The 20,296-nt window shown below is 45.8% G+C and overlaps 1 protein-coding gene across 2 annotated transcripts in view; it reads left to right on the top strand.

Moving 5' to 3' along the window:
• LOC144511788 (uncharacterized) overlaps window positions 1–16,335 on the top strand; it is a 73,814-nt gene extending 57,479 nt beyond the window's left edge. Inside the window, exons 7-9 of one of the 2 annotated variants that reach the window (XM_078242116.1) lie at window positions 5,312–5,367; window positions 9,974–10,010; window positions 12,635–16,335. In XM_078242116.1, the coding sequence (XP_078098242.1) occupies window positions 5,312–5,367; window positions 9,974–10,010; window positions 12,635–12,643 (102 nt within the window). In that variant the 3' untranslated portion in view covers window positions 12,644–16,335. Of the gene's footprint in view, window positions 1–5,311; window positions 5,368–9,973; window positions 10,143–12,634 lie in introns of those variants that run through there. The other variant, XM_078242115.1, reaches the window with a different exon arrangement.
• Window positions 16,336–20,296: the final 3,961 nt, after the last annotated feature.

The following is a 20,296-nucleotide window of genomic DNA, read 5'->3' as shown; positions in this document are numbered from 1 at the left end:
AAATGAACAGCGACATGTCTAGACAGCATGTAAAACACAAAGCTCAGTCCCAGGCAACTTTTTAACGTTGCTTCAGCCCGGACATTTCATTCCGTCCTGGGTCGAGGTGGAAGCTAAAATGTAAAGGCCGCCCAGCCGATTGACCCACCAACTGTAAAAGTGGACGGGCCATGCAATATTGCATCCAATCGGCCCCTTAATGAGCTAAATTTCCTGCTTGCTTATTGACGGGTACACTTCCGACTCTTGCACTCAACTGAAATATTATGTGAGTGCGTGATGACGTTGGGGGAGCCTTTCACCTGAGTCACATAAAATTCTGACTGTTGATTCTCTAAATCTCTACTGCGCAGGCCAGTGAGCCATCACCCCGTCCTCACAGATCTACATCGCTCCTCAATTCTCTTAACTGCTCAAATATCAAATGACCATCCTAATGTTTAAATATCTCACCATCTTGCCCCATCCCATCTCTGCAACCGCCTCCAGTCCGAAAATCTCCAGCTAACTTTTCCACTCCCCTGAGTCTACCCTCTTCAGCATCCTCCCTTCATCACAACGATGTCAGCAGTGGTGAGAATCATACACTGGATCTTGCTCGCTAAACCCCCTCGATCGTTCCACCTCCCTCCCTCCCCTTCTTGAAGATCATCCTTAAAACCTACCAGGCCAGCCATGTCTCCTTTAATCTACGATCCATTTTTTTTTTCGTTTTGATTCTCCCTTTGCAAAGCACTTTGGAACTTTCCAATTCTTTTCCCGCACCTAGTGATACACGAAGACAGACTTTTGTCTGCTTCCATAGCTAGTAATTCCCAGAACAGGTCACTCGTCTGCCGCCAGGGGCTTGTGGCTTGAGGGGTGCCACTCCACCTCCAGCATGCCTGACCAGGAGTCTCTCCCGCTCTTACCGCCAGCCATTGGTATGTTTGGAAGGATTTGCGGGTTGACACACTCGACACTTTTGACCGTCTTATGAATGCACCTTCCTTGGCCATCGAATCCTGGGGTGGGACTCGAAACTGGAGCTTCTGGCTCAGAGACGGGGACGCTACCCACTGCGCCACACGACCTACTTTGGAACAGAAATAACCCTAGATTGTTCTTAAATTCTGAAGAGATCTGCTGTGGGCTCCAATGTAATCCATCCTCTTTAGAAACAGATTATGCGGAAGGGCCACATATTATGGGTTATTTTTTAAAAATTGATGGCGTTGTCATGGAAAAATGTTCCTATCACCTGCTCTCTTTCTTTTATTGTTTGGGTGGAGTGTAATACACAGCCCAATAAGAAAAGACAAGTAATGACTCACAAAAGCATCAGTCAGGCAGCAAGTCCTGCACCGTGCTAGAATTTCCATGGCAACCACACAACACGGCCCGTCGCAACAAGCAAGGCAGTGAGATGGGGGCAGAGGTTAAATCTGTATTTGTGCCTGAGGGTATCTCAAGGCTGTCAATCTTTGTCCTTTCCCCACCAATATACACTTTCCAGACAACCCATTCTGTAGCTGCCCCTTTGTTGAGCTAGCGTAGCTGAACAGCAGCTTGCTGCAAGAAATGACCACAAATGATGCCATGCTCACTGACCAACTCTGGCTCCCAGTCCAGCAACACTGTAAAATTCTCAAACTCCTCCGTAGCCTCGCCTCTCCCCATCTCGTCCTGGAGTTTTACAACCCTCCGCGATCTCCGTGCTCCTCCCCTCCTGGACACTCACCCATCCCCAATACCTTGCCACTGGTAGCTGCAGCTTCAATCCCAAGATCTGGAATTTCCCCCTCTAAATTGCGTCACCTCGCTCCACTCCCGTAAGCAACTGAGTGCTGGCTGGAATTCTGCCTGATAAAACACACACACAGCTTTGTTTTCTGGCAAGCATTTCCATGCATCCAGCCAAGCAAGGAATACATTTCCTTTACTAAAATTGAACAAGTTCCCCACCGAACCTATCACAGCATAACAGGCTGGGCATTTGGTCTATTTCACAGTGGAGGCGATGGCCTAAGGGTATTATCGCTCGGCTACTAATTCAGAAACTCGGCTAACATTCTGGGGACCCGGGTTCAAATCCCGCCAATGGCCTAGTGCTATTATCACTAGACTAATAATTCAGAAACTCAGCTAATGTTCTGGGGGACCCAGGGTTGAATCCCGCCACGGCAGATGATGGAATTTGAATTCACTAAAAAGAACACCTGGAATTAAGAATCTGCTGATGACCATGAAACAGTTTTCGATTGTCGGGAAAACCCAGCTAATTTCCTTTAGGGAAGGAAATCTGTCGTCCTTACCTGGTCTGGCCTACATGCAACTCCGGAGCACAGCAATGTGGCTGCCCTCGGGCAACTATGGATGGGCAATAAGTGCTGGACAGCCAGCGCCCCCCATGTCCCACAGATGAATAAAAAACATTATTCAAAAAGAAAGAGGCTGAAGTTGGAATAATAGTGAAGGAGAAGAGGTTGTACCTGCCGATATATTTCAAATCAGTTTTCCAGGCTATCAACTATAACAAGATGCTGGAAGGGAGTGGGAGTTTGATCATGTAGTAATTCAGTGGGCTGGGCTAATTCTCTGGAGGTGTGAGTTCAAATGCCCCCCCCCCCCCCCCCCCGCCCCCACGGCCTGGGAATTTGAAGTAAATAACTTTGAACTTATCAGAGAAAGGTATCAGCGATAGTGGTGACCATGAAACTAATGGAATGTCATGAAAACCCCCCAAATGATTCACTAATGTCCTTTTTGGGGAAGAAATCTGCTGCTGTTACCCGGTCTACCCTGCAAGTGACTCCAGTCCCTCAACAATGTGGTTGAATCCAACTCCACTCAGTTGTACTTAAAATGGTGGCTCACCACTGCCTTCTAAAGAAAATGAGGGATGGGCAGTAAATGCTAGTCTTGCCAGGGCCTGCATCTCGTGAATGAATGAATAAAGAGGCTTTTTATTAATCATTCATGGGACATGGGCATCACTGGCTGGCCAGCATTTATTGCCCATCCTTAATTAATTGCCCTTGAACTGAGTGGCTTGCTAGGCCATTTCAGAGAGCAGTTGAGAGTCAACCACATTGTTGTGGTTCTGGAGTCACACGTAGGCCTGACCAGGCAAGGATGGCAGATTGCCTTCCCGAAAGGACATCGGTGAACCAGATGGGTTTTTGCAACAATGGTTTCATGGTCATCAGTAGATTCTTAATTCCAGATATTTTTAAAAATCGAATTCAACTGTCACCAGCTGCCACGGTGGGATTCGAACCCAGGTCCCCAGAACATTGGCTGAGTTTCTGAATTAACAGTCTAGCGATAATACCACCAGGCCATCACCTCCCCAATTCTGTTACAAAGCCTCCCAGCTGTGGTAGTTCAGTGGCAAATAAGCATATCAGTTCCCTAATTAGGTAACCTATATGCAGCAATCTATATTCTTAAAATGTTTTAATTGTGTGCTATTTTGATCGGTGATTTCAGAATATCTCTCGGCCCTTTATTCGTTATTCTGTGACACTTCCAAACTGTCTCGGTTATTCCTATGCTTCAGACACCATTCAAAAGAATCTGGACAAATGAAATGGTTTGGAAATTTCAGGTGGAATTCAACGTAGAATTATTGAGAGTAATGCGCAGTGATATGAAGGCCGGAATTCTCCGACCTTGCCTGCGGCTGGGATTCTCCAGTTCTGCTGCAGTGAATTGAGTCTTGGCTATATTCTTCATTCTCGCTGGCAGCAGTTGAGGGCTGTACGAGATTGGAGAATTCCAGCCGAAATACAATCACTTTGGACTTGTATCCAATGGCAAAAAGGTGAGTAAGGAGAGTCGCTGGGTTGTGATTTTGGATCATTCATTGATAGCTCCCCATTAAAACCAAAACAACTCACCATGAAACTGACCAAAAACCGGAATACAACATGAGGACAGTTTGGGCAGAAATTTGGGCAGCTTTGGGATCCCGCTGCAAAGAGGACTAGCTCAGCGACTTTCCCTCAGCTTCCGACCTCGCTGTCCAATTAACGACCAAGGGCGGGCGGGCCCCTGATGCTGCAAGACCACTCAGAGAGCCAGCAGCCCTGAAGCCTTAGCAGACCCAGCAGGAGAGGTGGGTGCTGCTGAGGCAGGTAGGCTAATGCAAGAATACCTCAGGTGGATCCTAAACAGTAAATAATAATTTAAGAATGGAGACGGGACTAAGCCCCTCGGATCAGAAGGGAAACACCTCTGCCTGGCTAGTTGATGCTGCAGGGCCGTCAGGGAGCTGATATCTCTGCAGTTAAGGGCAGTTTAGTGAAAATTGCATTGTGTGTTGTGTCCACTTGAGGCTGCCAAACACACACACACATACCAGCAGAGGGAGTCTGCTAGAAAAAGATAATAAAGCACCCATGTTTAGCAATTTTTCCAGTTCTAATTCTAAGTGTATTTGACTGGATATACAACTGTTTCTGTCCCAAGAGCTTCTCAGCTGTGTGTCCTCTGCGGGGGATGGAGCCTCCAGCTCCAATGTTCCCCTGGAGTGCTGCAGCAAGTCAACCGCCATTAAGCTGGCAGCCTGTGGGCGCTGGTAGAGGGGGCGCTACACCTCTGGCAAATTCCCTCCTTAATTACATAGATTGGTTTATCCTACACCCACCACTCCCCGCATTTCCCCCTCCCTCACCATCAAGAAGGCTGGCAGCCCACACATTGGCTTGTCCCCGGGACGCAGCTAACCCCTATTTTCCCAGGCGCAGCCTAACCCCCACCCCCCAAACTCCAAGCGCACCATCATGGGGCTGGGAAGATGCAGTCCCAAGTATTTCCCCACACAGTAGTTAAATCTGTAGTACAGACGCCATCAAATGTAGTGAATGCTAGATTAATTATCTCTTTTGAAAGGGACCTGCACGGACATTAGCAACAGGGTGGTAACTATAAAGGTCATTTATAGCTCATGATGATTAGGTGCAGTAAGTAGTCTCACAACACCGGGTTAAAGTCCGACAGGTTTATTTGGTAGCACGAGCTTTTGGTGCGCTGCTCCTTCATCAGGTGAGTTCAGCGGCGCTCCGAAAGCTCGTGCTACCAAATAAACCTGTTGGACCTTAACCTGGTATTGTGATACTACTTACTTTGCCTACCCCAGTCCAATGCCGGCAACTCCACATAATGATTAGGCGCTTTATGGAATATTGTACTTAAACTGGAATCATGCTGTGTCCCGTATAGAACTGGGAAAGGCAATATGAAAGTGAGAAATATGGACAGACAAAGTCAGGAGACAATTAACTCTGCCATTTCTAGTCTTAATCTGAGCTGTCTTTTGTTCTTCCAGAGGCTGCAGCAAATGTATTGGAGAGAAGCCTTGAAAGTCTATGCTGGGGCCGATAGGTAAAGTTTTACCAAACTTTTAGCCACTGTAGTTTCCTTAAAGTATATCATATGTCTCTTTTGCCTCCTGCTTACGAGAAAACTAGCTGGTTGCCTTTCCCTTCTCTCAACAACGCCCAGGTCCAGGATCCAACACTCTCTCCCCATTGGCGCCATGTGCCTTCTTCCGATGTCCCTATCATAGAATCAAAGAATACCTACAGTACAGAAGGAGGCCATTCAGCCCATCAAGTCTGTACCGACTGCAATCCCACCCAGGCCCTATTCCCGTAACCCCACACGTTTACCCTGCTAGTCCTCCTGACACTAGGGTCAATTTAGCATGGCCAATCAACCTAACCCACACACCTTTGGACTGTGGGAGGAAACTGGAGCACCCGGAGGAAACCCACGCAGACACGGGGACAATGTGCAAACTCTACACAGACAGTGACTGAGGCCGGAATTGAACCTGGGTCCCTAGCACTGTGCAGCAGCAATGCCACACTTTGCCACCATGTCCACGCATACTAACCACAGTCAAATTCATGAGTCAACCCACCTTTGGTACAGCCTTCTCCAGCTGAACCCTCCTATTATTGATATTCATGTTTGAAGAAAGTAGGAGGATTTTACGCACTATTTAACCTTCTTTGGAACCACATTCTAAGGCACCATGCTTAGGTTGATGAAGGGTGTTGTGGCACAATGGGTAGCATCCTGAGCCAGAAGCTTCGGGTTCGAGTCCCACCCAGGACTTGATGGCCAAGGAAGGTACGTTCGTAACACTGTCAAACAGGTTCAATGTCAAACTACAAAACATTCCAACACATGCTAATTGCAGCAGGTAAGAGCAGGAGAGATTTCTGGTCAGCCTTGTAATGGAATGAATGTTGGAGCTTTGCAACATGTACGTAAAAAGTATATATTGCTACAACAGCTCTGACTCCCTGAATGAACAATAACCCACCATCATCACTCAGATTGATCTTTCTGACTGGTCAAATTGATCAATTTGTTAAGAATTATATTTATTGCAAATTGCTCTGGCGAGTTGTGGTCAGCAGATTTCCAGGAAAGGAGCAAAATCAAGATTTGTTTTGTATTTAATCAGCCCCTGTTTCAAAGCTATAGCATTTTCTGTTTTCTATTCGTCTGAGGCCTGACGGCTGCATCCACATGCGGGGTGAAGCTGTGTCACATGTAAGGATTTTGCGCGAGGGAGAAAGAACTCTCTGGAAATTGTAAAGTGCGATGGTTAGCGAGAAACCAAGGTGAAAGGTGCAGAATACGCTGGTATTGAAATGACTTAGCAGAGTAGGCAAACGGAAAGTGTAATTGGATTTTAAAGGCCTGTAGATTGTAGAAGGCTGCAAACTATGAGAGAGGTCCAACAGAGAGTGATTAAAGATAGAAGTTCTGAGTATAATTTGTAACGGAGGGAGGAGGAAGAATGTGTGAGGTGGTACACATGACACATAGGAGGAACATCGTGACACGTTTTGAGGGGCAGCAGCAGTACTATTGTTAGAATAGAAAGAGAGCCAAGAGGTTTGAATGAAGAGAAGTTACAGGAAAGCAGAATTCCTATCTGCTTATAAAGTTTATTTATTAGTATCACAAACAAGCTTACATAAACACTGCAATTAAATTACTGTGAAAATCCCCTAGTCGCCACACTCCAGCGCCTGTTCAGGTACACTGAGGGAGAATTTAGCATGGCCGACACACCTAACCAGCACGTCTTTCGGATTGTGAGAGGAAACCGGAGAACCCAGAGGAAACCCATGCAGACACGGGGAGAATGTGCAGACTCCACACAGACAGTGACCCAAACCGGGAATCGAACCCAAGGTCCCTGGTGCTGTGAGGCAGCAGTGCTAACCACTGTGCCGCCTCTCTGGGTGAAGAAATTGGGCACGATATCAAACACTCCAGTACATTTCCACGTTACAACTTTTTCAGGGGAGATAGTGTTATTATTGCTGGACTAGCGATCCAGAGATCAAGAGTTATTCTCTGGGGACCCGGGTTCGAATCCCACCATGGCAGGTAGTGGAATTTGAATTCAGTAATAATCTGAAAATAAAAAAAGTCTAATGATTATCATGAAACCATTGTCGATTGTCGGAAAAACCCATCTGATTTACTAATACTCTTTAGGGAAGGAAATCTGCCTTCCTTACCTGGTTTGGCCTATATGTGACTCCAGACCCACAGCAATGCGAGACTGACTCTAAAGTACTCTCAGGGATGGGCAATCAATGATGGTCGATGAGTGAATAAAAAAAACCTTCCAATATTCAACTGGATGATAATAATCCCACCTCTAGCATAGTGGTCAGCGCTGCTGCCTCACAGCGCCAGGGACCCCGGTTCAATTCCCGGATTGGGTCACTGTCTGTGCGGAGTCTGCACATTCTCCTCGTGTCTGCGTGGGTTTCCTCCGGGTGCTCTGGTTTCCTCCCACAGTCCAAAGATGTACAAGTTAGGTGCATTGGCCGTGCTAAATTCTCCCTCAGTGTACCCGAACAGGCTTTGGAGTGTGGCGTCTAGGGGGTTTTCACAGTAACTTCGTTGCGGTGTTAATGTAAGCCTACTTGTGACCAATAAATAAATTTATTTTTTAACCCTGCAGAATAAGCCATGTGCTTTTTAGTAAACGGACTACTCCTCAATAACTCTGCTACACCTCAGTGAATGGAAAGCTGTTCGGTACCAGTCCTTCTTTTTACAGACTCTGACACCTTTTAGTGTCAAGGCTGCTGTTTAGTAATCTTCAGCAACTCCTTGCTCTCCACTAAGCATTGTTCCAGTACTATAGTTTACAGTTTCTACATTGAATACGACATGAATCATCACAGCCCAGAAGTCATTTTGTATATGAATCCTCAATGCAATTAATCTTCACGGTAAAATAACAAAACAAGCTGTGACATGAGATTCCCATGTCAACCGTGAAAAATGCAATTGTCACCCTGGCCCCCTGTGTCCTCATTCAGTATGCAGCTGCATTTCTTTATTCTTTCATAAGATGGGCAATAAATTGCGCTTGAGCTGAATGGCCAGTTAGATCATGTCAAAAAGGCAGTTAAGGGTCACCCACATTCAGTGGCTCTGGAGTCACATGTAGGACATACCAGGTAAGGGCAGCAGATTTCCTTTCTTTAAAGGACATTAGTGAACCAGATGCTTTTTATTTACAACGATCAACAATGGTTCCATAGTCACCATCACTGAGAAGTCTCTCAACACCAGGTTAAAGTCCAACAGGTTTATATGGAATCGCGAGCTTTCGGAGCACTGCTCCTTCTTCATGGGCGGCACGGTAGCACAGTGGTTAGCACTGCTGCTTCACAGCTCCAGGGACCTGGGTTCGATTCCCGGCTTGGGTCATTGTCTGTGTGGAGTTTGCACATTCTCCTCATGTCTGTGTGGGTTTCCTCCAGGTGCTCCGGTTTCCTCCCACAGTCCAAAGATGTGCGGGCTAGGTTGATTGGCCATGCTAAAATTGCCCCTTAGTGTCCTGGGATGTGTAGATTAGAGGGATTAGTGGGTAAAATATGTAGGGATATGGGGGTAGGGCCTGGGTGGGATTGTGGTCAGTGCAGACTCGATGGGCCGAATGGCCTCTTTCTGTACTGTAGGGTTTCTATGACTTCAGGACTCATCTGATGAAGGGGCAGCGCTCCGAAAGCTCGTGATTCCAAATAAACCAGTTGGACTTTAACCTGGTGTTGTGAGACTTCTTACTGTGCCCATCCCAGTCCAACGCCGGCATCTCCACATCATTGCCACCATCATTGAGACCAGCAGTCATTTCCAGATTTATGAATTGAATTTAAATTCCACCAGCAGCTGTGGTGGGAGTTGAACCCAGAGCATTATTAGCCTGGACCTCTGGATTACCAGTCCAGTGACATTACCATGACACCATCATTTCCCTCCACCCATCAACTTCGAGATCGCCACTCCAGCCGAAGACCGGAAAATCTGACAGTCATTTTCTTCATTAACAGCTGTTATTGAAAAAATGGGTCATAAGTTATGCAAAATATGACCCAGGTCTAACTGGAAGTCTCAGCCTACGTTTCCCAAATACTCCTGCACATTCTTAAGAACCTGAGTCATGTTGGGGAATAATCCAGAGAAGCAATGTCCCCATCCGCCTCACCAATTCCTATCAGACTCAGTTTACATGAATAATGGTTGGAATGCGAATATCTTAATTCCTATTAATGCGAATACTTACAGCTAATCAAGTCTTTAAGATATCTTAGGAGTATTTAAGAGTATCTTAAAGACTTTATTAGCTGTAAGTATTTGCATTCCAACCATTATTCATGTAAATTGAGTCTGTGTCTTTATATGCCCTGTTTGTGAACAGAATTCCCACTCACCTGAAGAAGGGGCTTGGAGCTCCGAAAGCTTGTGTGGCTTTTGCTACCAAATAAACCTGTTGGACTTTAACCTGGTGTTGTTAAACCTCTTACTGGTAAATAACTACCCATCCGTCGGGAGAGGTTCAGCAAGTTATCAAACGGTGAAAGTGCTCAGATTCGTTAAGAATTGGTGCTTAGGTGACGTGACTTAGGCTGGTCACCAATCTGTAACTTTCTCATTACAGGGAACATTTTCTGCTGAGAGAAGTGAATGCAAGAACGGTAAGTCTACAAAATGCATCTCCTAGCTAATCTGGTTTGATTTGATTTATTATTGTCACATTTACTGGGAGATACAATGAAAAGTATTGTTTCTTGTGCACTATACAGACAAAACATATCATTCATAACATACATAGAGGTGTTTGTATAGGGGTATACAGAGGAAAAGGATAGGGTGCATTATTGGACAGGGTGTGATCTTATCGCCCGTTCATGCCACGCTCCTGCTGCAGGGAACTCGGAGAATTTGGCACCCAGCCAAATCTCCATTCAGTGCAGCGGGATGGGAAAATCCTGCCGGCGTGAACGGTGGTAAGGGATTCCAGCCTTACAATTCAGTTTTAGAAGCACAGGACGGTCATAAAAGATGAAATTGCTGGAGACAGCTCGCGAGAGGTCACTTTGCTTGGTTATGCAAACACAACTCCACATTCTGTGTCACACACACTGCCACACTGTTTATGTTCAGTATTTTTACCAGTGCTGCACATGTCATGAGTGGGGCAATGACATCAGACAGTAAAAAGACAGAAATAGGAACTCTGGTGATATTATACTGTCTTTTGGATGAGATTTTTAAACCAAGGCCTTGTCTGCCCTGTCAGGTGGACATAAAGTATATCATGGCACTATTAGAATGAAGAGAGAGTGGAACATCCTGGCCAATATTCATCTCTCAACCAATATCACAAAATTATTTGATCCTTAACACATATCTGTTTGTGGGACCTTGCTGTGCGCAAATTGGCTGCTGTGTTTCCTACATTACATTGACCTCACATCAATGATTAATTCTGGTGCCAAACAGCCCACATTTTTCCAATTACTTAGTGAATAAATATACCGTTTAGTGCAACATATACCCCGATAGAATCGTAGAATCCTCCAGCACAGAAGGAAGCCACATTCGGTGGGATCTTTTGGCCTTGCTTGTCCCAAAAACGTAAAATCCTGCCCGTGGTCAATGGACCCTCCCATTGTCCATCCCTCACCCGCTCCGAAGCCCTTGGCGGGTGGGAGGTAGAATTCCGGCAATTGTGCCTGTGCCAGCTCTTGCAAAAAGCCAACATTTAGTCCCGCTTTCCCACTCTTTCCAGAGACCCACCACATAATTCCTTTTTAAGTATACAATTCCCTCAGAAAGTTACTATTTTACTCTCCTTTCACTACCTTCCAGAGATATACTGGGATCTGACTGAGATAGCAGAGTGAAAACACTCAGTGCTGGAAGTCTCTGCATCTGCTTCCAAGCCTATGACAATATTTGCTCCGTAGGGATGGAAATAATGGGATTACAGCAAGGTCTCCAGCGGGATTTAGATAGTATTCCACCAGGGATGCAGGGATTCCCTTAAGGAATTTCAGTACTACTGTAGATAAGCAACTCAACCTTGAAGGTTGCTGTTTAGAATTTGCCTCATTGTATTTTGCGAGTAGATTGGGCAGGTCTTTCTCGATCATTCAATTAGATAATGGGCCGATCCACAGTCCAATTCCATTTAATTTATTTTTTCATGGGATGTGAACATCACCTCCAAAGCCATACCTACTTGCCCTTGAATTTTCAACTCAACTGCCCTTTAGAGGGCAGTTAAGAGTCAGCCACATTGCTGTTGGTCTGGAGTCACATGTAGGCCAGACCAGGTAAGGGTGGCAGAATCCCTCCCTAAATTCATAGAACCCCATAAAATCCGTAGATTACCTATGGAGAAAAAGGAGACCATTTGGCCCATCAAGTCTGCACTGACTCTCTGTCAGTGTATCTTACCCAGGCCTCATCCGTTAACCCCAGACATTTACCATGGCCAATTCACCTAACCTTCTCATCCTTGGACTGTAGGAGGAAGCTGGAACACCTGGAAGAAACCATTACAGACACAGGGAGAATGTGCAAACTCCACACAGTCACCCAAGGCTGGAATTGAACCCAGGTCCCTGGCACTGTGAGGCAACAGTGCTAACCACTCTGCCGCCCATAAGGGCCTTAGTGAAGGAGATGGGTTTCATGATCATCATTAAGACTAGCTTTATGGTCCAGATTTTATTAACTGACTTCACTGGTGGGATTTGAACTCATGTTCGCAAAGCAATAACCTGGGCCTCTGGATTACTAGCCCAGTGACGTAACTATTACACCATCATCTCATGTTAAAGTTTATTTATTAGTCACAAATAAGCTTACACTGCAATGAAATTACTGTGAAAATCCCCTAGTCACCACACTCAGTGTAGGTTCGGGTACACTGAGGGAGAATTTAGCATGGTCAATGCACCAAACCAGCACATCTTTCAGACTGTGGGAGGAAACCCACCCAGACACAGGGCGAACTTGCAGACTCTGTACAGACAGTGACCCAGCCGGGAATCAAACCCGGGTCCCTGGCGCTGTGAGGCAACAGTGCTAACCACTGTGCCATCATGTCTCCCTCATTTATCTAGATTAGCTCCATCCTTACCTAAGAAAGTAGAATTGAATCAGTGGGTTGGGAGGGGGGGGGGGGGGGGGGGGACCTCAAGGTTTGTTGAGTCAAAGTAATTTAATTCTAACTCGAATCTAATTTTTCATAATTTAGTTCTAATGTTTCACTCCCTCTAGGAACTAACTTCTAGCCTTTTTCTTACAGGTCTTATGAACCCCATTGGCACTGAGCTTCTGTGAAGCAGCCAGCGTTTGCTTTTCTTCCTACGTTATTCATGGAGCTGGAAATCCCCTGAATTTCCCCCAAGTGTAGATTGATGCCCGGGCCACTTGCGACCATTGTGCTGGTGACTGACTGCAGCAAACTTGGCTTTGACCCAAGCAATTACAGCACTCGAACTGGCAGTGGCGAAAAGACAAAGCATGTAAGATTCCTGCAGCACACAAAGAAGCTTCTTTCTCTTCGAGATCGGAAACTGGGCAGCACGACGGGGAGCTTTGTGTTTGGAAGCAGATGAGGAGGATGATAAGCTGAATAACTTCACCCAGCTTGCCCCACATCTACCTGCTTCTGTTGCTGTAGGTGAATCGAAAGGAGCCTGAGCTACATCAATCACTAGAGACCGAATCCACGCAAACAAAATTGCCACTTAATGAGAAATTATTTTTATATTTACAAAAGACAAAGTGAATAAGGGGTAGGATAGTTCAACTAATAGCCAAGGCAAGAGTTACCAGTGACAGTCGTCATAAGTTACCAATTCAATATCCATCAGACAGAATGTTCCCCTTCCTGCCACAGGAATCCTAATGGGCGGGACAGGACCATGCAAAGGTCTGTTGACCTCGGGTGGGATTTTCCGGTCTTGGGCTGAGCACGGCCGGAAAATCCCACCCATCGAGTTAACAGCTTGACATTACCAAGTCACCATCAAGTTAACAATCTCCAGTCACCGCGTCATCACTGAGTCACATTAATTTATTAATCCACTAACACCTAGCCATTGTAGAACCAATAAACCAAGGAATAATCACTGAGTTGTCAACTCAGAACTCTGGATTACCAATGATGCTAACAGCCCCCTACCACAAAGATCTCAAGTTACCTAAAGTCGGTAAACTGAAATAAAAGCAAAATACTGCGGATGCTGGAATCTGAAACAAAAACAGAAAATGCTGGCAAATCTCAGCAGGTCTAACAGCATCTGTGGGGAGAGGATAGACAGTTCTTACAGATTATTTATTGGTGTCACAGGTAGGCTTGCATTAACGCTGCAATGAAGTTACTGTGAAAATCCCCTAGTCGTCACACTCCGGCGCCTGTTCGGGGTACACTGAGGGAGAATTTAACACGGCCAATCCACCTGACCAGCATGGCTTTTGGATTGTGGGAGGAAACCGGAGCACCCGGAGTAAACCCACTCAGACACGGGGAGAACGTGCAGACGCTGCACAGACAGCGACCCAAGCCGGGAATCAAACCGGGGTCCCTGGTTCTAGGAGGCAGCATTGCTAAGCACTGTGCCAACATTTCAGATCTAGATCACCCTTGATCAGAGCTGTGATGGAGGGTTATCTAGACCCGAAACATTGGCTCTATTCTATCCCCACAGATGCTGAAAGACGTGCTGAGATTTTCCATTTTTGTGTCTGTATACTGAATTCTGCTTCACCCCTGTAACAGTTCCTTCCAGCTGCAAGAATTATGTTGAGGAAGGAGATTATTTTAGCTCTTTCTTGTCCTCAAATTGGTTCCTGATATCACTGACAAAGTTGAGATTTGGAGGTGGAAAGATTACAAAAACATTTCCACCAGTGCTCCCAGAAAGTGTGATTTCAGAACAACTGTTACCAACCTGTTTTGCCTGAAATATGTACAGATTGCATTAGGATTGGGGGGGCAGGGGGGACTCACCCACACTGATGGGATTATACCCAAAGGCCGAGAAGCTTCATAACAATGGTGGGTTAATACCAACAAGGGGGGAGTTATCTATCCAGTCACTGTTACATCTTTAGGAGTCTATGCTTATGTATTGTAATGACATGATTACTCCCATGCTTTGCATTTCGAAAAACTTGCATAATGAAGTGGGAGAATTGAACTAAACATTAATAACTATAGTCATCTCACAGGTATAATGAAGATTTCTAGTTGGCTGTAAATGATTCAGAATCCTACTTCCATCCTTCAGCATCTCAGAACCTCCCCACATCACAACTGAAGTCAACTGAGTCTGTGCAGTAACAGAAAATGCAACAGGGAATGATTAACTCATGCTGGGAAAAAGTATAGTTTTTAAAGCCGTTGGATTGAAAGCCTGACAGTTCGATGTCCAGGATTTGGTGGGTTTGTGGAGAGTTCACTTCATTTGCCTGGGTCAGATGAACGCGCTCATTATTTTGGCTGCATCATCAGTGCCTGGTGCCCTTGACCATAGGAAACACTGGCACCAGACTTCCTGAGATGGGAGATGGCCCATTTTGACCCCTGACCTTGCCCATGGTACCATCTGGCCCCCTGATTCAGAAGATTGAGCTGCGATGGCAGTTTCTCTCAGGTCCAGAGAACTATCAGGCCTCGGACTCACAGCTAGAGGCTTTTCATTGAATCCCTGCAATGCAGAAGGAGGCCATTTGGCCCATCGAGCCTGCACTGATCACAATCCCACCCGGGCCCTATTCCTGTAACCCCACATATTTACCCTGCTAATCCTCTGACATTAGGTTCAATTATAGCACGGCCAATCAACCTAACCACATCTTTGGACCGTGGGAGGAAACCGGAGCAGCTGGAGGAAACCCACGCAGACACGGGGAGAATGTGCAAACTCCACACAGACAGTGACCCAGGGCCGGAATTGAACCCGGGTCCCTGGTGCTGTGAGGCAGCAGTGTTACTTACATCCTTCACATGTCTGAAGATCAGTTCCACACACCCTGCCCCCACCCCCACCCCCACCCCCACCCCAGCACGGCCCCCGCCCTGTTCAATGCCACTAGTGTGTCAGTCCCATTGGAGCCTGAGGAGAGGGAATTCCCACTTTAGGGTGCTTCTGACCTGAGGTTACTGTTTGTCTTGGAAGGGGCAAATCAAGGTTTCCCCCGAGACCACCTGGAAACCAAGGTGATTTAGCGTAAACCAAGTCTCTGCCATTTTCCTGTGGATTCAGCCAAGGTCCTATGGAATTTTGGAGCCTTTCGCATTTGTAAATTATAATGCAAATATCAAACTTAATAGCTGCATAATATATCACCATTAGAATCTGTATCATCATAAACTGTATACTCTGCATAATAATTTTAAGGAAAGGCTTGAGGCCAATCTGATGATGTCCTTGGGGAACATCTATGTTTTGATGAAACATACCAGTAAATGAAATGTGAAGGTACTGATATAGACAAATGATGAGAAGTGGGATTTTCCAGGCCTTCCCGTTTGGCATGGCCTTCAGCTTCCAGTCCTGACGCTCTCTGTGGCCACTTTGCGCAGCTCACGTCTCTCTGCTGGGGAAACCATCATGGGGGTGTCTTCTGCAGCAGGACCGGAAGGCACAGTGGCGTAAGAAACACATCAGTGGGGTTTGCCGACATTTTCTTGACAGGTCACTTTAGTGTGCAAGCTCATTTTAGTTCAGTCTGCCAGCCAGGAAATAACGTATAACAGCTTCACTGCAAACGTGACACACTGATGTACTGGATGTTCTTCTCCGTGTGAAACCTGACGTGCTTTGACAAGTTGCAAACCAGTAAAGCATGATCACCTTCATTGTGTTTGCTTCGCTCGTGACGAGACATGACAAGCGCTGACCTTGTATTGAATGTTGTTTCTGCTTCTGTTTTTTTTATCTTATTCGTGGCACTGAGTGTAGAAAACTGCAAATTAAATGTACCAATTACCTTGTGACTTGTCCTTGTCTTACTTAATGCCTTGTTGCCAACTCCCAAGTTCTCATGTTAACAGTCGTGAAATTGAACTCTAAACATTTCCCACAGTTGCACGGTGGCACAGTGGTTAGCACAGCTGCCTCACAGCGCCAGGGACCCGGGTTCAATTCCAGCCTCAGGTCACTGTCTGTGCGGAGTCTGCACGTTCTCCCCGTGTCTGCGTGGGTTTCCTCCAGGCGCTCTGGATTCCTCCCCCAGTCCAAAGATGCGCATGTTAGGTTGATTAGTCATGTTAAATTGACCCTAGTGTCAGGGGGATTAGCAGGGTAAATAGATGGGGTTACGGGAATAGAGCCTGGGTGGGATTGTGGTCGGTGCAGACTCGATGGGCCGAATGGCCTCCTTCTGCACTGTAATGATTCTATGATGGACCAATGGTATCATCGCTAGACTATTAATCCAGAAACTAATTTTCTGGGGACCCGGGTTCAAATCCGGGCCACAGCAGATGGTGGAATTTGAATTCAATAAAAAATATCTGGAATTAAGTATCTACTGATAGCCATGAAACCATTGTCGATTGTTGGAAAAACCCATCTGGTTCACTAATGTCCTTTAGGGAAGGAAATCTGACATCTTTACCTAACCTGGTCTCCGGAGCCACAGCAATGTGGTTGACTGCCAACTGCCCTCTGAAATGGCCTAGCGTGCCATTCAGTTCAAGGGCAACTAGGGATGGGCAGTAAATGCTGGCTAGCCAGCGACGCCCATGTCCCACAGATGAATAAAAATGTATATCACACTGTGTCTTGTGCATTTAGTATACGCATAAAACGTGAGCTTCACTAATACATTGATCCCTAAGACATGTTAATGCAACGTATTCACGAATAGACCAGAGAGGTTAAAGCAAAACGCCGTCAACAATGGAAATCTGAAATAAAACAGGAAATGCTGGAAAGACTCAGCAGGTCTGGCAGCACCTTTTCAGTCAGCTGTAGCATCAACTCTGTTTCTCCACAGATGCTGTCAGATCTCTGAAGGCGGAAAGGCAGGTTAATAGGGTGGTGAAAAAGGCATATGACACACTCACCTTTATCAATCAGGGTATAGATTACAAAAGCAGAGAGGTCATGATGGAGTTGTATAGAACTTTGGTGAGGCCACAGTTGGAGTAGTGTGTGCAATTCTGGTCACCACATTATAGGAAGGACATGATTGCACTGGAAGGGACGCAGAGGAGATTCACCAGGATGATGCCTGGGACGGAATATTTAAGTTATGAAGAGAGGTTGGATAGGCTTGGGTTGTTTTCTCTGGAGCAGAGAAGACTGAGGGGGCGACCTGATTGAGGTGTTCAAGATTATAAGGAGCATGGACAGGGTGGATAGGGAGCAGCTGTTCCCCTTAGTTGAAGGGTCAGTTACGAGGGGACACAAGCTCATGGTGAGGGGCAGGAGGTTTAGGGGGGATTTGAGGAAAACTTGTTTTACCCAGAGGGTGGTGACGGTCTGGAATGCGCTGCCTGGGAGGGTGGTGGAGGCGGGATGCCTCACATCCTTTAAAAGTACCTGGATGAGCACTTGGCACGCCATAACATTCAAGGCTATGGGCCAAGTGTTGACAAATGGGATTAGGTGGACAGGCCAGGATCCTTCATGCTTTGGTGCAGACTCGATGGGCCGAAGGGCCTCTTCTGCACTGTAGTATTCTGTGATTCCATGACCTGCTGAGTATTTGCAGTATTTTCTGCTTTCCGTGCAGTTGGCTGGTCTGATTGCAACAAAAGTAAAGCATTTCACAAGCTACTGCAAACAATTAGTAAATAAAAGCAAATTACTGTGGATGCTGGAATCTGAAACCAAAAGAGAAAATGCTGGAAAGCCTCAACAGGTCTGGCAACATCTGTGAGGAGAGAAAAGAGCTGACATTTCGAGTCCAAATGACCCTTTGGCAAAGCTGAGTGTCATCTAAGTCTTTGACAAAGGGTCATCTGGACTCAAAACGTCAGCTCTTTTCTCTCCTTACAGATGCCGCCAGACGTACTGAGATATTCCAGCATTTTCTCTTTTTCAAACAATTAGTATTTCCCACAGATTCCACTTAAAACGAAAGGACTTTTTTAAAATTCGTTTTGACATGTGGGTGCAAGCATTTATTGTCCTGAAGACATTTATGAGTCAACCACATTGCTGAGTCTGGAATCATAAATAGGCCAAACCACGTAAGGTTGACAAATCCCTTCCCTAAAGCACATTAGTGACCCAGATTAGTTTTTACGGTAATTGACAATGGTTTCAAGATCATCATTAAACTTCATTTTACTTCCAAATTTTTATTGAATTCAAATTCCACCATCTGCAGTGACAAGATTTGACAGCAGGCCCCCAGAGCATTACACTAAGGTCTGCTGGATTACTAGTCCAGCAACAATACCACTACACCACTGCCTCATCTTCCTGGGATTTTATTGATGAAGAGAGATTGGAGAAACTAGGATGGTTTTTCTTAGAGAAAGGAAGGCTGAGGGGAGATTTGATAGAAGTATTCAACTTCGAGGGGACAGAGGTGAAACCTGCCACGTTTGAAAGGATCGAGAACGAGAGGGCACAAATTTAAAGTAATTAGTAAAAGAAGCAATAGTGATATGAGCAAATAGTTTTTCACGCAGTGAGTGGTCAGGGTCTGGATTGTGCTATCTGAAAATGTGGAGGAGGCATGTTCTACGAAAGCATTCCAAAGGGAATTGGATGGATACTTGAAAAGAAGGAATGTATGAGGAGAAGGTGGGGACTGGAACTAGGTGATTTCCTCATTCAGAAAACCTGTACAGACATGAAGAACCAAATGGCTTTCTTCTGCACCATAACATCTCTGTGTAATTCTATGACTGCATTGTACTCTATTTAGATCAACATTGTCCTGTCTGGTGCTTAGCGCTCACTTGTAGAGGTTCACGTGACAGGAATGGTTATCAAAGCTTTGAGTGTGGAGATGAATGATTGGGAAGCTATGTGAGTTCCTATTTGCGGATAAAATGGCCTTAATACTTATCCCATTGTTTCGAGACTGTAATTTATCCAAATTGCTAGGAAATCACTCCAGCTTCCTTCTCAATGTCGACTGAACCAAAAGTATTTTGCCCCGCGTCTGTCAACATAGATCCAGCCATGTGCATGTTAAAAATAATCCCAGCATCACTACAGATCATAGAATGCCTACAGTGCAGAAGGAGGCCTTCGAGTCTGCACCAACAACACTCCCACACAGGCCTTATCCCTGTAACCCCACATATTTACACTGATGATCCCCCTGATATTAAGGGCCAATCCACTTAGCCTGCATATCCTAGGACTGTGGGAGGAAACTGGAGCACCCAGTGGAATCCCACACAGACACGGGAGGAATGTGCAAACTCCACACAGTCACCTGAGGCCAGCATTGAACCCAGATCCCTGGCACTGTGAGGCAGCAGTGCTAACCACCATGCCGCCCACTGTACCAAGCTACTTTAATAATATCTTGCAAGATCAGTTCAAACTATCTTTCAAACTATACGCTTGAGGAGTGAAACCAAAAGTCAACTTGGACTAAACATGATTTATTGAACAGAAAGCTTTATAAGCCAATTATTTTGAATTCAGCTGTCAGTTACAAAAAATCAAAACTAACCATCAGCAACTGGCAGAAGCTTATCATTTAAGTATAGAACATAGAACATAGAAAGCCACAGCACAAACAGGCCCTTCGGCCCACAAGTTGCGCTGATCATATCCCTACCTCTAGGCCTATCTATAGCCCTCAATCCCATTAAATCCCATGTACTCATCCAGAAGTCTCTTAAAAGACCCCAACGAGTTTGCCTCCACTACCACCGACGTCAGCCGATTCCACTCACCCACCACCCTCTGAGTGAAAAACTTACCCCTGACATCTCCTCTGTACCTACCTCTGTATCTGGGATCTGTTTACTGAGTTG

This window comes from Mustelus asterias, chromosome 25, assembly GCF_964213995.1.
Source record: "Mustelus asterias chromosome 25, sMusAst1.hap1.1, whole genome shotgun sequence".
Lineage (NCBI taxonomy): Eukaryota > Metazoa > Chordata > Chondrichthyes > Carcharhiniformes > Triakidae > Mustelus > Mustelus asterias.
Note: the sequence above shows the minus strand (reverse complement) of the source record. Positions and strands in the feature narration are given on the sequence as shown.